The sequence below is a fragment of the Adiantum capillus-veneris genome, chromosome 20, assembly GCF_014529385.1.
Source record: "Adiantum capillus-veneris isolate H3 chromosome 20, ASM1452938v2, whole genome shotgun sequence".
Classification (NCBI taxonomy): Eukaryota; Viridiplantae; Streptophyta; class Polypodiopsida; order Polypodiales; family Pteridaceae; genus Adiantum; species Adiantum capillus-veneris.
The window spans coordinates 142,229,677-142,249,304 of record NC_140950.1 but is presented as its reverse complement, the minus strand read 5'-3'; the positions used below and the strand labels follow the sequence as shown (position 1 = coordinate 142,249,304).

The 19,628-nt window shown below is 45.8% G+C and overlaps 1 protein-coding gene across 1 annotated transcript in view; it reads right to left on the bottom strand.

Moving 5' to 3' along the window:
* The window catches only part of LOC147433329 (tricalbin-1-like), a 194,773-nt gene that overhangs the window by 41,939 nt on the left and 133,206 nt on the right, over window positions 1–19,628 (bottom strand). The window contains exons 10-12 of the mRNA XM_086492930.1: window positions 18,368–18,571; window positions 832–1,101; window positions 583–714 (exon numbers count right to left, since the gene is read on the bottom strand). Coding sequence (XP_086349056.1) covers window positions 583–714; window positions 832–1,101; window positions 18,368–18,571 — 606 coding nt within the window. The remainder of the gene's footprint in view (window positions 1–582; window positions 715–831; window positions 1,102–18,367; window positions 18,572–19,628) is intronic.

Here is a 19,628-nt window from a genome sequence, read left to right as displayed (position 1 = left end):
CATAGTTGACTAAGGTAGTTCCCTTGGTGAAATTGGGAGACCCCACTTATATTCATGTTGAAGGCACATAGGCAAGTGTTATATACATGGCCAAGTATGACAAAATTGCATTATACGAAGCAGTCGAGGTCTCTTCAAGGGACAAAGGTAACGATAGCTGATGAGGTGACCCTGCTACAGCTCTAGAATAGACCAAAACAGTTGGCTAAAGTCAAAGAAGCAAGGAAGAATGGCAAGTGGGCAGTTCATAAAGGAGGAAAAGAAATTATTGGAGAGTCTAGCTCCCTGAGAAGTGAATTCATTTCCTACTTACATTCACAGCTATTTTGATTCAATATAATGAACCCCCTTGTAATTCTAACTCTTACGAGTCCTCAAGAGTTCCTAGAAGCATAGTTGTCTTTTATTTTTGATGTGTGCCTTCATGGCAGTAGACCTACTACCTGAAGTGGACTGTTATAAAAATGTAATTAATTTTTCATGTGGGTCAATTTTTGGCCTCCATAGGACTTTAATATAATCCTTCTTCTTCCTCTCTCTTATATGCATAAGAATCATACGCACATATCACACAAAATATACCTTTGTCCTCTTTTTTTGTTTTCCATAGTGGACACTAACAAATGGATCGCTTGTTCCAGAAAAATCAGCTGCTACCAAATCTCTTGCCTCAAGAACCACAAGCTCAAGTACACCATTCGCTGGAGTTGCATTCTGCATTTCATGTACCATTGCCTTTCTCTTGAACATACAAGTCGTGTAGAAACATTGATGGAAATCACAAAAATTGAAGATGGACATGTCTTATGCACCAAAAACATTTATGCAAACCTTGGAATAAGATTGAGCTCGGACAGCCTTGATTGTCACTCTTACTTCTCCAGTATTCATACCCTCTAAAGGCACCCAGAAACTCCTACATTCATCATCTTCTAGCCCTTCTAGATTCACTCGTGCAGTTCCAAGAGTCTCATCTGTCACCCAATCAGCATCAAAGCACTTGACCTTCAAATACTCTCCACCACTGATTTCTGCAAATTCAAAAGTTTGATTCCAAGATGGATTTATGCTCCTTCGTATTGTTTTAGTCTTTCGCACTGTCTGCAAATACAATTACTAAAATAAGGCTCATCATACTTCAAAAAAAAAAAAAACAGAACATCAACATTGAACAACATGAAAGGAAACAGTATGGTTCAAGTCAGCTTTTGCTGTAAACAAAAGTGATTTGCATGCTAAAATAACTAATATGCGCAGATGCACGAAGCGAGAGCACATGCCCCCCCGCGCACGCACGCGCACACACTTTTTTTGGTAAATCAATTTGATTTATCTATCTGTGGGAAACCTCAAAGAGAGGAAAACCCACCCAAAAAGAAGTACAAGAAAAGGAACACAAGAGTGTTCGGCTGTACAAAGTGGCTAAAAGCATTCATAAGAAAGCTGATGTATCTCTGCCGTGATATCATCAACTTCCAAGGCAGAGACCTCAAAGACTGCCTAAGGGAAAGCTTGAAGAAAGGCAGGGGACCTGTATGAATGTGATGGAACATATTGCCATTACGCTATCGCCACAGGCTCCACTACGCCCAAAACCTGACCCACATGAAGAAGACTGCAAAGACTGCAACGCCGGTGAGAAGATCCCAAAAACCCAAAACCGCTTATGGAAGACCGTCGTGGGAAAACGTAGCCACATACACGCAGATACCCGACGAAGGAAATCTCGAGTAACACAGCAATCCCACAAGAGGTGACAAACATCCTCCTCGGCAGATAGGCAACGGACACAGGATGAAGGGCGCATATGACGCATCCGAAGAAAGGAGCACACCAAGTAAACACCGCAAAAGAAACAAACGCTCCTTCAACGGCAAATGGCTTTTCCATAATGCAGATATAAGCCTTTCACCAAATATCTGATTTATGCATGTGCCAAATAGCGTTGCAATGATCAACAAGCCACGGATGAGGCAGAAGAAGAGCATATACCCGGCTGGCAGAAATATCTTGAAAAGGCATTTCCCCAAGTTTCCAGTCAGACATGCGATTACCATCAGCCAAAGGCGAAACGGGCAAAAAATCAATTAACATTTGCTGTAAATCTCTCCAAAACTGGCGATAATGCATGCCCAATCCAAATCGGCGAGCGGCAAATGGAAACTCGAAAGTGAAACCAGCTGCATCCACCACATCCTCAACCACTCGAATGCCACGACAGGAGAGAAAATACGCTTGGCGAGGCGAGCGGTCGACCAAAGTAAGAGAAAATGCCCGGCTCCAATGAAGGCTCTCCGCGCGAAGTGAATTTCCTTCCCTCTGAGCATTCCACAATAGATGAATCGTAACCTGTTTCCATGCAGAAAGCAAGGAGGAGGAAAGAGGACAGCTAGGAATATGACCATCCATCTTACCAAATACTGCTTCCCAAATGGATGATTGCCAATGACCAAATGAGGATGTAACCACATGCTGACTCAAGTGTGCAAACATAAGAGTCCAAGGCTGCGATTGTTGTGTAAGTGTAGGCAAAAGCATAGCCTTCCTAGCAAGGACATGCCTACGCAAGTCCAAAATATTCAGGCCACCAAAGCGCTTTGGTGTACAAAGTTTCGTCATTAACATCAAACGCAGACCTTTTTTGTGAGCATGCGTTCGCCACAAATGAGACAAAATGGCCAACATGAGGGAATCAAGACAATGGCTCGGCCAATGCAACAATGGCAAAAAGAACTGAACATATGCCATGAGGATACTTTGAACAATCCGCAGGCGAACATGTAGTGGCCAAGTAGAAAGCTTCCAGTAATGCAATTTAACATTCAAGCGATTCATAACCCAATCCACTTTCTACGTGTGAGTAACGTTCCATCCAATTGGATAACCCAAATGCCTGGTGATTACATTCGGAAGAACAATCTCTCCTGGCCACAATAGAGCATGCCAATCACAAGAACGAAGCGGCAAAAGCTTTGATTTACGAAAATTGACTTTAAGACCAGCCGCACTCGCAAACAATTCTAAAGCTTCCATAATCACTTGAACATCGCTCTGCTAATTGCGGGGCATAAACAACGAGTCATCTGCATAAGCCTGCCCAACAAAGGTATGACCCGATGGTAGCTGCAAACCATGAAGACACTGAGCAGAGGTCAAGTAATCAAGATACATCAACAAAGGATGAGAGGCAATTGCATACAGCAAAGCACTAATGGGGCAACCTTGCCTAACCGAGCAACCAAGCGGCCATGATTCAATCAATTCGCCTTCCAGGAACCCCGAAGACGTACTACCATCATACAAGAAATGAACGACATTTGCCAACTTAGGACCAAATCCTAGACATCTCATTGTGGCAACAATGAAGTCCCATTGCACAGTGTCAAAGGCCTTTTCAATATCAACTTGCATGACCAACACATCTTGTTGCGTATACTTAGCATACTCCATGCCAATCATAACATTGGCCAAATTGTCCATGATTTGACGACGAGGAATGAAACCATACTCGGCCTGATGAAGTCCTGTAAACAAATGGTCCTTGATGCGGTGGACCAACATTTTAGCCAAAATCTTGTAAACCACCGGCATCAGAGTTATGGGCCGCCAATGAGAGAACTACTCACAAAGCGCTTGCTTGGGCAACAATTTAAGTAAACCCTCTTTCCATGAAACTAGGAGATCCTGTTTCTCCCATGCCACATTTAACATAAACAGCAGTGGCTGTTTAAGATCATCCCAAAAGGTGAGGAAAAATTCCACAATAAGTCTGTCCCAACCGGGAGAACTCCACCGGCCCAATGCAAGCAACGCACCATGCAATTCCGAAACAGAGAAAGGATCCTCAAGGCAGTGTGCCTCCTGCGAAGACATGATCGGACAAACATGAGAAAGCAACAAATCGCGCGCTCGACAAACTGCTGAAGAAGGCTGCGATGGAGCAGCAAACACCTTACGATAATGTGAAACCGTAACCTTAGCAAGTTCTCGCTTCGAAGAAGTCCAAGCACCCGAGGGAAGCATAACCCGCTTAATTGACTGTGAGACCCTTGAATGATGCAGATGCTTAAAAAATTTCTTCAAAGCACAACCTTTATCCATAAAAGCCTGTTGACGTGCACGCGTCTGCCATTTAGCAATTTTCCTCTTATCATTTTGCTAAATACACACTTTAGCTTCACATAACTCCAGCATTTCAGAGTCAGACAAGGGTCGGAAATCGGCCAACTGCTGTAATCGTTGACTAACCCGTTTCGCATCAACGACATTCCCCCGAATAAACTGCATATGCTGCATACCATAGTCAAAAATCACACTTTGTACTCTCATGACAAAGCGATACCAGGCAGCGTCCAAATCAATATGCATTTGGGCTAGCAGCGGGGGAATAATATCAGCAATCATGTGACGAAAAACTTCATGAGTAAGATAGGCATTATTAACATGCAACAAACGCTTCATGTGAAGAGGCCGATCACAAAGAGACTGTCCAAAGTACAAAGACAGCAAAACAGGATAATGATCCGATAGTTGTAGAGCATAATCTATCCTCATGTCACATACAAATTCTTCATACTGTTGCCCATTAAGCAAATACCAACAATCCAATCGTGCTCTATAAGAAGAATGAGCAGCATGCTCAAAGGTAAAACCAAAGGCATCAGGATGCAAACAACGCCATATATCAATCATTTGTGCAGAGGCAACAAGAAGATCCCATTTGTGTTTCTCCGCAAGCAACATATGCGAGTTTCCCGTGGTGCTATCAAGAAAATCAGGGGTATTATCGAAATCTCCACAAAGAAATGTGTGCCTTGAGCTTCCTTCGTCTTCTCCAAGCTGTGTGGTTTTCTCTGCAACCCTAATTCCAACAATTGGTATCAGAGCAGGTCACGTCCTCCCGGGCTTAGTCGCCAGCTGCTCCAGCACACGCCTGCTCACTTTCTCCGATTTCAGTGAGCTTTGGCGAGTGTTCGCAGGTCGACAAAAATTTTGGGAACACTCGAAGAGCTCGGTCTGCTCAGTTAGATGATTTGAGCTCATTTTGGCCTCCGTTTCCACTACAGGCAGTACTGCACAGGCTATTTCATCATTTTGTGCAGAATTTCTGTCAGTGCCATTTTCTGCATAACAGGTGCCTTACAATCTTCTACGGGGTGAGACGAGATTTCGCGCCATAAAGCAGCTCTTTGTCCAGAGGCTGTGTATGCATAAGTACCTCTAAATTCATGTACTCGATCATTCAGCAAACACTGTACAACCATCCATCGGCCATGCGGATCATTGTATAGCAGAACAGGCTGAAGCTCATGGCGAATCAACATCAATAAACCCGAGAAATCTTGCAAGCCAGCGTACGCAATCCAATATCCAGCAAAATAGGAACATTGACCAACAAACTTGTGCTGATTATGCTCTTGCAATACAACTATGTCTGCCCTACATGTATGTACATAGTGCCAGGTCAGACGCCATTTGTCTAATGTTGCACACATTGTATGAGATGCATTTAATAGGACTTTGCATTGGAAACATATGTACAAAAAGCAACAAACATCATAATCAAGTGGAGGTGCCCATAGACACGTCTCCATCCACCACATCCGTACGAGGACCCAACCTCTGAGTCAAAGCAGGAAACGTGTCCACGGTGTTCACAGGCGATGTGGAAGTCTCACCAAGGAGTACATCTTTATAAGAGTGCATCGCTTTGTCCCATGCATCAATCAACGTGCGATTGTCATTACACGGAAGTTGCTTAAACGATGCATTCTTGTTGGCATTAACAGAAGGAACGTAATTACGAGAAGAAATTGGTGTGTGAATCCTCAAAGCTTTTTTTGGCACCACCCATGTATTGACATCAGTAGGTCCAGCATTTTTGCTTTTAGCAACAGTCCCATTCCCAGTATCGTTGGATTGTTGTACCTTGCCTTTCCCTTTTTCCACAGTCGAAGCCACCTTAGCAGTAGAGACTTCACTCTGTTTGACTTCACTTGTGGGTTTTCCAGTAGGGATAGAGGTGGACGAAGGAGCAACAGAGGGAGGGGGTTGCAAGACCGGCTTTGGACATTCGGATTGCATGTGACCATATTTACCACATCGAAAACATGAATTTGCAAATTTTTCCCATTTAAGTTTAAAGGGGCGCTTGCCCACCCATGGATCTCCTGAGTCTACCATAATACCATCAGGGGTAACCTTGTCAGTGTCCCAGAGAATGCAAAACCTGTTGGTATTCGCATCCAATTTTGGGGGACAAATAACCTTTCCAAGCTGCGCAACCAACAACGGCAGGAAATGTCTCCACGTGCGGGGGAAATCAACAATTTCACCCACACCGGGCATTTGTGACGAATAAGACTCTGGTAGTCTTTAGTGAGAGCCCACGGGAGAACATGAGTCATCTGCATATTAAAAAGAGGGGAGACATCTCAAGCAAAAGGTTTCGTGCTTCCATATCTGCAAGCAGAACTCCATAAAATCCACGCGTCCCAAAGTAAACCCCACGGACAGCTTGTCGCTTGAGGAGAAAATCTACCCATTGCCCCACATCTTGCGCAATAGGCATTTTCCTTGGGAAAACAGGATAACTGCATTCATAGCGTACTGCGCAACTAGGTCCATGAGGTCCTGTACCGGAATGCGCACCTCAAGAGCAGGCGCCTGACCATTCCATGCCTATCGAGCCTCCTCAAAGTCCTCATACAAGCATGCTTTGATCTCCGAAGCGGCCTCCGACGTGGGTTCCATTGCTTTCCGACGCTTAAAGACACACACAGAGTCGAACATAAATTAACAAAGCCTCGCCAAACAAAAGCAAATGTCTAGGAAACTCCGCAAATAACCGAGGAACCAACGCTCTGTACAGACTTCGCACAGTAATGCATCCAAAAACCACAACAGAGGTACATCAATTCAGCATTGCCTTATACACTTTGAGGGAGACACCATACCAAACCTCTGATCAACCTGAAAGCATTCCCTGCCACATGAACACAACCTCGGAAGACCTGCACAGGAGTTGAAAGTGGCTGCGCAGGGCAGAACCACAGCACTGAAGACTGACTGCTACCAGGAAGATGCGCAAATTCCAAGCCAGTCAAGGCGCTCAGTTAGCACAGGTAGGAGATTTCATGCAGGTAGGGCAGGTCGCGAAAATCTGCAGGTCCAAGCCGCGCAGGCAGAGGAGAAGACCCCAACGTGCAGGCAGTCCACCTCTGACAGAAAGGGGTGCGCATAGGCTGGAAGACGCCCACAGCGCGGCGCTGATTTCACTCACGCACACATGCGCGCGCACAGCCTTGCTGGTGCAGGCACAATGAACGCAGCAGGTCACAGGAGAAGCTCACGACAGTCTTTTCTCACACACACACACTCTCTCTCTCTCTCTCACACACACGCGCGCGCGCGCACACAGACACACACAATCACACAAACACATACACATGTGTTCTTTTAGATATACCATTTCAAAAGGAAGAAATTCAAAGGATAATCTGTTGCAGGAGCGAGAACTGCAAAATCGAGATGCGTGCTCGCTGCTTCTATTCGCCATCACCCACCCTCCCCATCGTGCTGCTCCTTCGCCTCGCCCACCAACCCCAGCGTTGCTTTATACCCCCGCTTCTCTTGAAGGTCTTGTCGGGTCGCCTTCTTCATATCCGATTCACCTTCTTCGTCGTCGACCCGTCCTCCTCCACAACAGCAGATGCGGATGGAGGCTCCTGTTCCGCCCCAGAGGGACTCAAAAAAAGTCCCCCTCACCCGACCCTGCAAAGCCCACCATAAACTTGCTTTATCGACCCGTCCTCCTCCTCCACAACAGCAGACACGGATGGAGGCTCCTGCTCCGCCCTAGAGGGACTCAAAAAAAGCCCCCTCGCCCAACCCTGCAAAGCCCACCATCCGACTTGCTTTATCGCCTATGGACCAAGCGAGCCTTGCAACAAAGGCGGAACGCCTTCACGCCACCTTTGTCAACTGCAAAATTACCGGAAGCCACCCCAGTACAAAGGCGAGGTGAGCTACCTCCCGCCTTCTTGCAGAGGTGGGAAAGATCATCAACATGCAGCTCCTCGTACCAGATCAAGTTCGAGACTCCCGAGAAGGCCTTTAAGGTCATTTTGATGAGCACGCTGGTTATTCAGCTGATGGCTGGCAGCAACTACATGGCAGTCGCCATCCGGGAACGTCTCGCCATACCGACCCTCCCGGTGGCCGACCTACGACAGGCCAACAGCATTGGGTTCCTCCAGGGAACTGTTTTGACCCTTTACAGTAGGATATTCTGTAGGAGTCTCCTTCCACCTCAACCTCGTCGCCACCTGCCAACTCCTCTGCTCCATCCCCACCTCCCCCCCTCCCCCACACCCTCCTCCCATCCCTTCCACTCGCCCCTCAGCTTCAGCTTCTAGCCATGTAGTAGCAGGCTACAGTGTCACTTTCAGAGGACACAGTTAGGACAGTTGGTCTAGGCTGGTTCACACTAGACGGACCCTCTGGCCTAGGAGTGACACGTGGCACGTACCGACGGTGGTCTAGTGGACCTCGTGGCCAGGTCACCACATGGCTGACATTTATGAGCCGTTGGTGGCTCTTGATGGTGGTACATATCAATAGTAGCGGTTGGTGATGTGATCATCTTCTTGACCTCTGGTCCTGCGACGCAGTTGTCTAGAGTGAGTCTTTACACAGAGCACATCTTCACCATCCCTGCACATCTGAGCCTCGACAACCCCATTGTACCTGTGAGTCCTGGGATGGAGCTGACTATGCTGCCACACTAGAGTCTGTATCAGTCTTTGAGATAGTCGAGTCATATGTTCTGGTCTGCTGTTGTGTCTTCGCGAGCTCTGTTGACGTCTATTGTTTCCTTTCTGTTCAGTCTGTTTGAGGGAGATTCAATTTGTTTGAGTGAGATTGTCACGCACATTGCACTGAGGACTACCCAATGTAGAGAGCACAACACATTATCCGCGCTACAAGCCCTTCTCGCACTCCACCATCAGCTCAGGAAACAAGACACTCATCAACAGCTCGGCGAACTCTTGGCAGTTCTTTTGCTACGAGCTACTTGGCTCAAGAGGAACAGCCCTACCTGAGGACGCACCTTCGGGTGCAAGCTTCTCCTTTTGCGTCAGTCCCTCGCGTGCTACCAGTTTTGACATGTGCCGTCGATGGGATTTCCTCAACTACGACTTCACACGGTTTCTTGGTGACTCATCTCCTCACCTCAAGGCAGCTTATTTCAGAGTGCATGTTCTCTTTCTGGCTGCCAGAGGTGCAGAGGCTTTGGATACATCGGTTTGTTTCTCCTTTCCGCTATGTGGCAGGGATCACACACAGTGGACTCTACATACAGTACTAGATTGGCTCAGGGTCCGCGCTCAAGTTCTCACACCACACGGTGGACTTGGGAGTGGCAAACCTGATTCAGACATTGTTCAATGTGACGCCACCTGATGTAGTTGGTTGTAGACACATTGTGGTAAACTTTTTTGCAGGCACTTATAGTGCTCCTTGTTATGTATTTGTACATGAGGATTCTTGAGCAAAAGATGTAGCCCTACGGAGTGCATGCTCTTCTTGGGCAGGGTTGGATAGTCACTTAAGGCACGCCACTCTTGAGGTCGCTCAGATGCAAGTTACTCCCCATCCACAAACCGGCCTCAAAGATTGAGAGGTTGGCTGCCGCAACAGCATCGGTTTTCTCTCACTGATCCCATGAGGATTGTCTTATGGAATGTGCAGGGTTTAGGTGGACCCCAATTTCTACGCCATAGGGGTCGATTGCAACAAGAGCTTTAGGGATGCCTTATGGGTGGCACGATAGATAGTTATGCTTCACGAGCACCACCTTTCTGAGAACCGTATTCAGCATTGTGGATAGATCTTGCCACTATGAGACTTTCTGGTCAACTGCTTTTGAGCTTGGCGGCATTCAGATAGGTGTATGTATGACTATTGCGGACTCATGGTAGCAGGCCATTGTGGGTAGAGGTATTATTGTGCCAGGCAAGGCCCACTGAGTCACCATGCTATTTCACGGTAGCCTTGTGGACTTCTTGAACATGTATGCGCCCAACCATGCATGTGCACGGGTTGAGTTTTTGGTCACATATTGTGGAGTCCTTGCCTCATGCAGAGCAGTGATGCATTGGGGGTACTTCAACATGCTTGAGGATCCCTCATATAGGATTGGAGGCAGCCATGCTACTGTTCACAGGGCTTTGGCTATTTGAGAGCCTATGTATGGCAGTATGTAGGCTTTCTAAGGCCCTCAGATAGCCTCTCTTTCTCTCATCTGACCACACAGAGTAGGGGGCGTGAATCTATCCAAAATAGATCATTTTTACGCAAGTGACTACATTTGTGGTATGCATTTTGGCAGGGACTACTTTTTTTATCATGTGTCAATGATTCTTACTTTGTCAGATAGGCACAGGAGTGGCACTGTCATGCTGCATATTCCAGAGAGGATTTTGCTGGATACAGAGCTCAAAGAGCAGGTTGTGGCGCTTTGAACAGCGACGAGTATGGACACACAGGGCGATCCTGCTACTAGAGCGGCCACTGGCCTTATGGAGCTTAGTCGTTTTTTCCTCTAGGAGTCTGCCGCTTGCTTGGCTGCGACCAGGGAGGAGGAGAGGCAGTTTTGACAAGGCTTAGCCTCCTTACAACGGATGCAAGAACGTCACCCAGGTAGCCCTTGGATGGAGGAGCAGATGTAGCAGGCTTGGTAGGCGTTGATTCCCATTGAGGAGCAGTGCCACAAGTTTGCCTTCCATCATCAGGAATCTCACTGGACTCAGGTGGGCGATAGAGTTACGGATGAGTTTTTTAAGATTGTGGGTCCTCGCCATGCACACACCAGTGCTTGCCAATTGAGCAGGGCCGATGGGTCTGTTGCTACAGAGCCCGAGGATATGCGCGCAGTTGTTACTGACTTTTACCGTGAGTTGCTTTTAGCCGAGCTACAGTCAAATCGTCGAGATGCATGCAGAGAGCAAGTGTGCCTTGTTTAGTCATTGAGGAGATGCGCCAAAGGCTTGAAAGCCTTCTCCAACCAGAGGAGCTCCAAGAGGCCCTTAGGACACTTCCTCGAGGTAGCTTCCCAGGGGAGGCTGGTTTGACTCCCAGCTTCTTCTTGGAGTATTGGGAGTTACTTGGTCGAGAACTTTGTAGTGCTTACCACCACATTTTGCACACTGGGGAGATGCCAGATAGCATGAGTGAGGGTTTAATCTATCTTATCTCCAAGGAGGGAGGCTCCTTGGACGAGATTCTACAATGGCGATCCATCACCATTCTCAACTCATCCTACAAAACCTTAGCAAAGACTGTGAGTATGAGAATTCAGCTGCTACTTTGAGAGAATTGCACATGAGACACAAACGGGCTTTGTCAAGGAGCGCAGCATCCTTTACAACATTTTCACGTTTTTGGAGGCAACTGCCCTCACTCGTCACCAAGGAGGGGAACTTGTGGTACTACTACTCAATTTTAATTAGGCATATGACAAAGTTGACTCGAGCTTCCTTGAGGGCACTATGCACCGGATGGGGTTTTCAAATGCATGGATTAGGGGAGTGAGCTCTCTATAGGTGTGCGCACAGTCAGATGTTGTTGGTAGGGGGAAGAGGGGAACGCTTCATGCTCACACTATTGGTTCGAGAGGGCTGCCCTCTTGCCTCCTTCCTATTCCTCTTCTATGTGGAGGTGATGAGCATATTTTTGACCTCACAGAAGGTTGGTTTGAGTTACGTCCCATGACATCAGGATGGGCACCTACAGTATGTCCGGCCAATGTAAACCTAGCCTTTTGGTTATGAAGTCCTAGAAATAGGACTTGGGTCTTATTTGTGAGAGATCTTGTGTGATCACCGGTTGGCCTCTTAGCCCTTAACAGCTCTACCCACACACCCGCATCTTTGAGTGCTATAGTTTTCGTTTTGAGTGCTATAGTCTCTGAGGGCTAGCCCGATGTTGATCCAAACAAGCTCTTTGTGGTGGAAACGGATGTCAACGAGTATGCAATAGGCGCTCTTCTATATCGGGCGGCCTGTCACATTTTAAAGTCGTAAGTTCACAAATGTACAAAAGCGTTATTCCACACACGAGAAGGAATTTTTGGCCGTCATTTATGCTTTGAAGGTTTGGTGCCATTATCTCTATGGTGGCCTTCTTAGTATGGACAGACCACCACTCTTTGAATTATCTCTACCATCAACCCGACCTTTGAGGTCAAAAGGCAAGGTGGGCAAAACTCATGCACGAGTTAGATTTCGAGAAACGCTACTGTAAGGGTGCTACCAATATGGTAGCCAATGCCCTTAGTAGGATCTCTAAGGTAAATACCCTTTCATTTGCTGAAATTTTGATTGACTTCTATCGTTCTCTCAAAGGGCGATCATAACTTTGGTGAAATCTTGCAACGAGTCCAAGAGGGAATGCGTAGCCCAGAAAGCTATGGCGGTCCGGATGCTCGTGGGCTGGCTATGGAGAGAAAGGTAGCGAACAACTACTTGATTCGGAATGGACTACTTTTCAAGTACGTCATAGTGTGTGTGCCCATTGATAAGGATATCTGCAAGCAAATTTTGTTCGAGTGTCATGATGCACCAAGTGCAAGACACCTTGGCATACATCGTACTTTGGCCTTGGTCGGCTGGTATTTCTATTGGCCGCATGTAAAAGCTTTCTTTGAAACATATGTGCGGGAGTGCACCCAATGTTAGCTCAACAAAGCTGACGCCAAAAGCGTGCCGGGGTGTTACATCCTTTGCAAATTCCCAATAGTAGATGGACAAGCATTTCTATGGATTTTGTAATTGGATTGCGCCCCGAACCAACCGTGGTCATGATGCCATTTGGGTCGTTGTCGATCGACTAATGAAGATGGCATGGTTTATCCCTACACATTCCAACGTAAAGAACCACGAGTTAGCTCACCTCTTTGTGGAACATTTATACAAATTGTATGGTTTGCCCGAGGAAATTGTGAGTGATCGGGATTCGAAATTCACTGGCTGTTGGGAGAAGAGATGGGGAGACCGATTGCTTACATTATTCAACACATGCTCACAAACATCACCATCAACCTGTCCACCTCTTTTCCCAATTTCCAAGCACACACACACACACCTAGACTATGACACACACACACAGAGAACATAAAATTGACATAGACATGCTTGTAAGAGAGTGTAAGAGATGTGTAAGAGATGGAGACTAGATTAGAGAGTACACAGCAAATAGAACATAGCATAAGAGAGTAGAGAAGAGAATCTGCAAGAGAGGCCTAAATCTAGCCCCAAACTCCACGGCACCTCTCTTGTGGAGTTGATATTTAATATATTATTTTTGAGTTAAGGTGCCAAAAATTGAGGCCCCTCTTTTTACAACCACTTCACTTTTGTAAATGTGAAGCTCATTAGTTCTTGCATGACCCATAAGGGGAGTTCTCACTACAATTATTTACAGAGCCATAGTGGCTTATTGAAATGAGATTCTAAAATACTGTGCAAATATAAAATGGCCAAGAGTAATTGCCGACGCCTCGTCATCAACTCCCCGCATTCCACTCTACAAAATCATCATCAACTCAATTAGAAAATAAATAGACAGCACATAATTAACCATTACGCCAGCTATCCCAATTGCAGCTAACCACTACAACAGGAGGGTGCCCAGGCTCGTAACATCCCTCCCACCAGGGATAGCAACTGTCCTCAGTTGCTCAATAGAGAAATCAACTGTACCGTGAGTGATGAAAACTGTGGAGAAGGTCAGGGAAGTTGTGAAAAAACTTTTCAGGCATCCATTTGGCATCCTCTCTAGGATGGCCCTTGAAAGTCAAAAGGTAACCGTTATAAACCATGCGAGTGCGTGTAGTGGTGATCTTGTGGTCAACTATTTTGTCAGGGATGAGTTGCTCTTCTTGGTCTACAAGTGAAGGTGGGTCTTCATAAATGTGGTGTGTAGATAGGGGTCCTCGGAATGGGCGTAGAAGACTAATGTGAAAGGCATTGTGAATGTGCCAATGTACAGGTAGTTCTAAACGGAAAGAAACATCATTAATGACAGCTGAAATTTTAAAAGGTCCATAAAAACGAGGAGCAAGTTTAACAAAGACATTGGTATCAACACTTTTGATCCTTCGTTTTTCGATGCGAAGTAAAACATGATCACCTTCTTTGAAGCTCATTAGTTCTTGCATGACCCATAAGGGGAGTTCCCACTACAATTATTTACAGAGCCATAGTGGCTTATTGAAATCAGATTCTAAAATACTGTGCAAATATAAAATGGCCAAGAGTAATTGCCGACGCCTCGTCATCAACTCCCCGCATTCCACTCTACAAAATCATCATCAACTCAATTAGAAAATAAATAGACAGCACATAATTAACCATTACGCCAGCTATCCCAATTGCAGCTAACCACTACAACAGGAGGGTGCCCAGTCTCGTAACACTGGCAATTTCTAGCAAACGGTCTTACTGATCTCCAACCTCTTCAATTCCAGGGAAGACTCCCTTTGAGGCTTACTTTGATAGCAAGCCTGATGTCTCTCATTTTCGGATATTTGGGAGCGATGCATATGTCCATGTATTGAAGAAGCAAAGGGGAAAGTTTGATCCCAAGTCCAACGGAATGTTCTTTGTCGGACAATAGTCTTTCCAATGATATCAAGACTATGATCCTGTGAAGGACGTTGAACTGAGCCGCAATGTGGTCTTAAACGAGCATAGTTCTTCAAAGGTGTCTTCCGCTCCCAAGTCTTCCACCACAATCCCAGATTTGCCGATACTTGGAGATCTCGACAAGGATGTTCCTCTTGAGGTCGATGAACCTTCTTCTCCTTTTCCCGTCCCTCTAGGTCCAAAGCAGATTGCACCCATTCAAGATGATGCAGATGACAGTGGTTCTCACCATAGTGCATAGGTAGAGCCAGATATACCAATAGCTCCCTCCATGGGAGGCAACTTGCAAGTCGAACAATTTACCAAAGTGGCTATTTGAGACCTTGTGAGATGCAGCTACTTCAAATTTTCCACCAGATTGGCATGATGTTGTACGATGCAACGTTCTCAGGGACTTCGGATTTCTAAGGCAAATGGGACTTCATTACACGTGAACTATGCTTTGATGTCTACAATGATCAAGGGCACAGACCCCCTGACAGGTGAGGAGGCACTTTGACAGCCAAAGTAGAAGTTGGCCATGCAGAAAGAGTTTGATGCCATCAGGAAGACCTGTTGAGCACATCCGCAATACTATGGAGACCTTGGCTAAGGAGTTTCAGATGACAAACCTCGGCTTGCTTTACAACTTTCTTGGATTCGAGATATGGCAAACAGAGGGGGGCATCTTTCTCTCTCAGCAACGCTATGTCCAAGAGTTGTTGGAAGCATTTGGTATGACTAAGTGAAAACCTATCTCACTTCATATGGATCCCAATGACAAGTGTGACACCTCAAATGTAGCAGATGCTACAAAGTAACAGAAGCAAGTCGGTTCTTTTATTTGGGTACTCACCGCGCGGTTTGATGTCAGTTTCTACGTGAGACTTCTCAGCTCTTTCCTACAAAGACTCGCCAAGTCACATGTGGAGCAAGCTCCTCAGACTCTACGGTATTTGAAGCAATCAAAATCGTTGCGACTAGAGGTACGGAGTCGAAGATCATTCTTCGAGAATGAAGTGATTTAGATTGGGGAGGAGATCCAAATGGACAACAATTGACTACAGGTTACACCATTTCTTTTGGCTCAGAAGCACTTTCATGGAGCAGTAAGAAACAACCTACATTTGCCTTATCTTCTACAGAGGTGGAGTATAGGGCTGGTTGCATTACTACATGTGAGTCATTGTCGTTATACGGAGTACTTTCGGAGAGACGAAGGGTACTTTCGGAGATTGGCTTGCCGTAGAAAATGACCACGATCTACTCTGACAACCTGAGTCATATAACCATTGTGAGGAACCTAGTGTTTCATGCCCAAACCAAGGATATAGAGATGCAGTACCATTATGTTTGTGAGAAGACCAAGGATAGCTCTATTTAACTAGAGTATGCTCCAACGTCACATAACCCTACTAATATCGTCACCAAACCACTTCCATAGACAACATTATCCTCTCATAACAACTCCCTTGGACTTGTTCCCAATCCAAGAGCTGAGAGGGGGTGTTCAGATTCCTATCTGGTCGTGGCTCCAATATCTCCCAAGAGCAGATTAGGGAGTGAGGGCTATTTTGTAGTTTTGCCCGGCCGTGCCTGAGGTAGACGTACTTTCTCGGCGGTGCATTCCACGGTGTTGCCCGGTTGGCATGACGCGGGACCCCTGTTCTTAGGGTTTCCCAGGGTCACAGTCTCAGTGTTTTACATTCTTTACTTACTAAAAATGTGGGCAGTATGTCACATTGGTGACTTCACACACTTATTAGAATCGAGTCTTGTTTTTCTCTGTCATGGAGTTTTGGGCCTATAGGTAGGGCACTTTTTTCTTTCACCTATATAGGCAACGCACCTCCCCCCCCCCCCCCAAGAATTTGGACAAATCAATGTATGCAAAGCTTCTCTCTCTAACATTTTTGTGAGCAGTTGCACCTGTGTTTTCTCTCTCTCTTGCAGATATCTCAACGATCTTTCTTCTCCTTGCTTCTACGCGTTGACACCCTACACTGCAAGCCTTGTTGCAAATTGTGTTCCCGCGTCCATTCGGTAGGCTGTTCGCGATAAGAGGTTGATTCCGAGGAGATCTATTGCAATAGATCCAAGATCAGTTGGCTGCCTAGTCCTGAGAGGAGGTTTGCTTGCGGTTGCAGACGAGTTCACCACCCGATTCACCGTTTTCCACTGCACCTTTGACAATGGTGTATCCTGCTGTCTCGTAGGCCACAACTCTCTATGCGATCGGTCTTCTGAGGACCGGCCCATCTCTATATAAGGCCTTTTTGCCCTCTTTTCAGGCTTGCATCACTTGGGGTATGCAAGTGTTTCTATGTTCCACTTAAAGCTTTGTGAGGTCATCATCCATATAGATGGAGCTCCTAAGGAGGCTTCATACTATCACCATCTTCATCATGAATGTCACCTTCTCTTCGTTACTCCCAAATTGAAGCATGAGAGAAGGTTTGTTGGACTCTTTCCAATCCGCCATGCTTTGGAAAATGGCTTGTTCTCTTCAGAATTGCCCAACTTCTTTCACATTTCCATTGCATTTGTTCGGGTGTAACACCATTTGCCTCCAAAATTCCACCACCCACCGCACATTGAGCTTTTAGGCTCTCCCCATCCTTTCCTCCTCAATAGTTGCATTCACCCACGTGGTTTCTTCTTGGTGGTTCTCCTCTTTCACCTGTTGCTTCACTTTCTTCCTAACAACATCCACCACCCATCCTTGTGTTCCTCTATTTTGACCTCAATGTTTTTGGTCAATTCCTTTGTGATTTCTTCTTTGATGGCCTCTCAGTCTACCTCCTTGTCTCCCCTTCTTCCTTCTTGGCAGTTCTGATGATGGCCACCTCCTCTCTCAACTTTCCTACCTTCTCCTTCAGGTCTTTGTCCTCATCTTCAAGTTCGGTAATGAGAGCCTCCTTGTTCAGTTTTATAAGAGCTCTCATTGCCGCCTAGAGCGTGCCGAGCTTCTCTTGGACGGACGGCTCTATCCTCCTTGATGGCTTTGCGTGCGCGGGGGGGGGGGGGGGGGGGGGGGGGGGGGGGGGGGGGGGGGGGAACAACCCATTAATTCAGCCAGCAGTTCAAACAGAGCAGAAAATTCTGATGTAATCAGTTTGTGATACTGTCACAAATTATACAAACAGTCAAGTTCCTTGCAGCATAGTTACAAGGGGATGACTATTTTTGGGTCCCGGTTTGAATTTTCAGTTCCAGTCCGCCTTCCATGCTAAAACTGTCAGTATGTACTAGGTACTCATGGGCCAATCTACATATAGCAGTCCTTCCACACTATGTTGTTTTAATGTCTAGGGCAACAGGTTAGATGAATACAGGAAAGGACCTTGTTGAAAAAAGTGCAAGGTGGTCATCTGCAAGGCAATATAAGCATCATTCATATGGTAGTGAAAACTCTGACACCTTCACTAGCGTCATCATTTCCCTTTGACAGTGGGAATAGAACTAAGTTTCAGTTCCATGGAGCTACAATTGTCAAACCATCTGCCAGTTATATACACCACATGAAATCTTCTTCCAGATATCCAACTACTTCTTCATACAGGCCAAGCAGAAGGACTCCCCGCGCAATCAAGGAGTAGAATGCAGACCATCCAAAACCTCAAAGACAGAATTTGCAAAACTCAGAGAAAAAATTGCATAAATCTGAAAAATATACATACCTTCCCATATTGCAACAAGACATAAGGATCATTACTTCCATCTTTATCCTGTGCAGCAATGTTTCTTCCTTCTTCCACTACGACCTTTAGAGTTCTCCCAGTTGTGTCTTTGAAGCTGGAAAGAGAACCGAGTATCCCATGGGAGAGGTCATATTTATCCTCAGCAGAAAAATTCCATTGCTTCACTACAAGCTTGATGTCAATCTGAAAAGAAACATGTAAGAGACTCCCTTACATCAATCAAAAACGAAAGAAACAGTTCCTCCCTCTATCTTATACTGTCTACTCCTTAAGGGGCTCACTACCCATTTCAATTCGCATGACTCTTTACAAACACTGTTATGAATTTACCGCTACTCTAGGACTTCTGAAGTCCTCAACACCTCATTACTACCATTCTAGCTGGCACAACAATATGGAACTGGTGTCTTTGTTGTTGGCATGAAGTGAAAGCCCCCTTATATCTCCCTCCCTTTGAAAGCAAGACTTTGTTGCCTTTTCTGATCCGAAAGATCACTAATTGCTAGTCACTTCCAGCTGACACAACAAGCAAAGCAAGGAAAACTCAGTGCCCTTCTTTGAAATTCCAGCCAATCACCTCCACACAACTAGGGAGTCAATAGCACCTTAGTCCCTTCTTTGAGAGGAAGAAGTGCTGTAAATGTCTGGTCCCAAAGATTAACATTGCCACTCTACTTGTCCCACATGGCCTTAGATGGTACAACCAGGACATTGCTTTTTCTATCTAGTATTCATAGGAATAGTCACAGCAACAGTCAACCAGACCTTGCTGTAACTTGCAGTGTGATTTCCTTTTGGTCTTTTAAAGTCATCTAAATACAAGTCCCTTTCTTTTAAAACAAAGAAAAGAAAAGCTCTTCATTCCTGAAAATATAGCCAGTGAAAGAGATAAGATAGAAGCACATGGATATGGTGAGAAACACGAGAGCAAGGGGAGAGAGAAAGAAAGAAAGACTTTATCACCGTCTTCTATGGGCCAAGCTTGACCTATGAGACAACTCAATGTACAATTGTGATATCTCCTCTGGTATTTTTTTTTCAAAGGGTAAATTGAGCAGAACCAAGACTAAACTGAGAGTGAAACTAAAAGCTAAAGCTAGGGGAGAAGACACACTAGATTGAGAGAGAGAGAGAGAGAGAGAGAGAGAGAGAGAGAGAGAGATGAAATGAAATGAATGTTATATTAACGTCTTGAAATGGCCAAAATGACCTATGAGACCAATCTGTTACAAAATGGTGA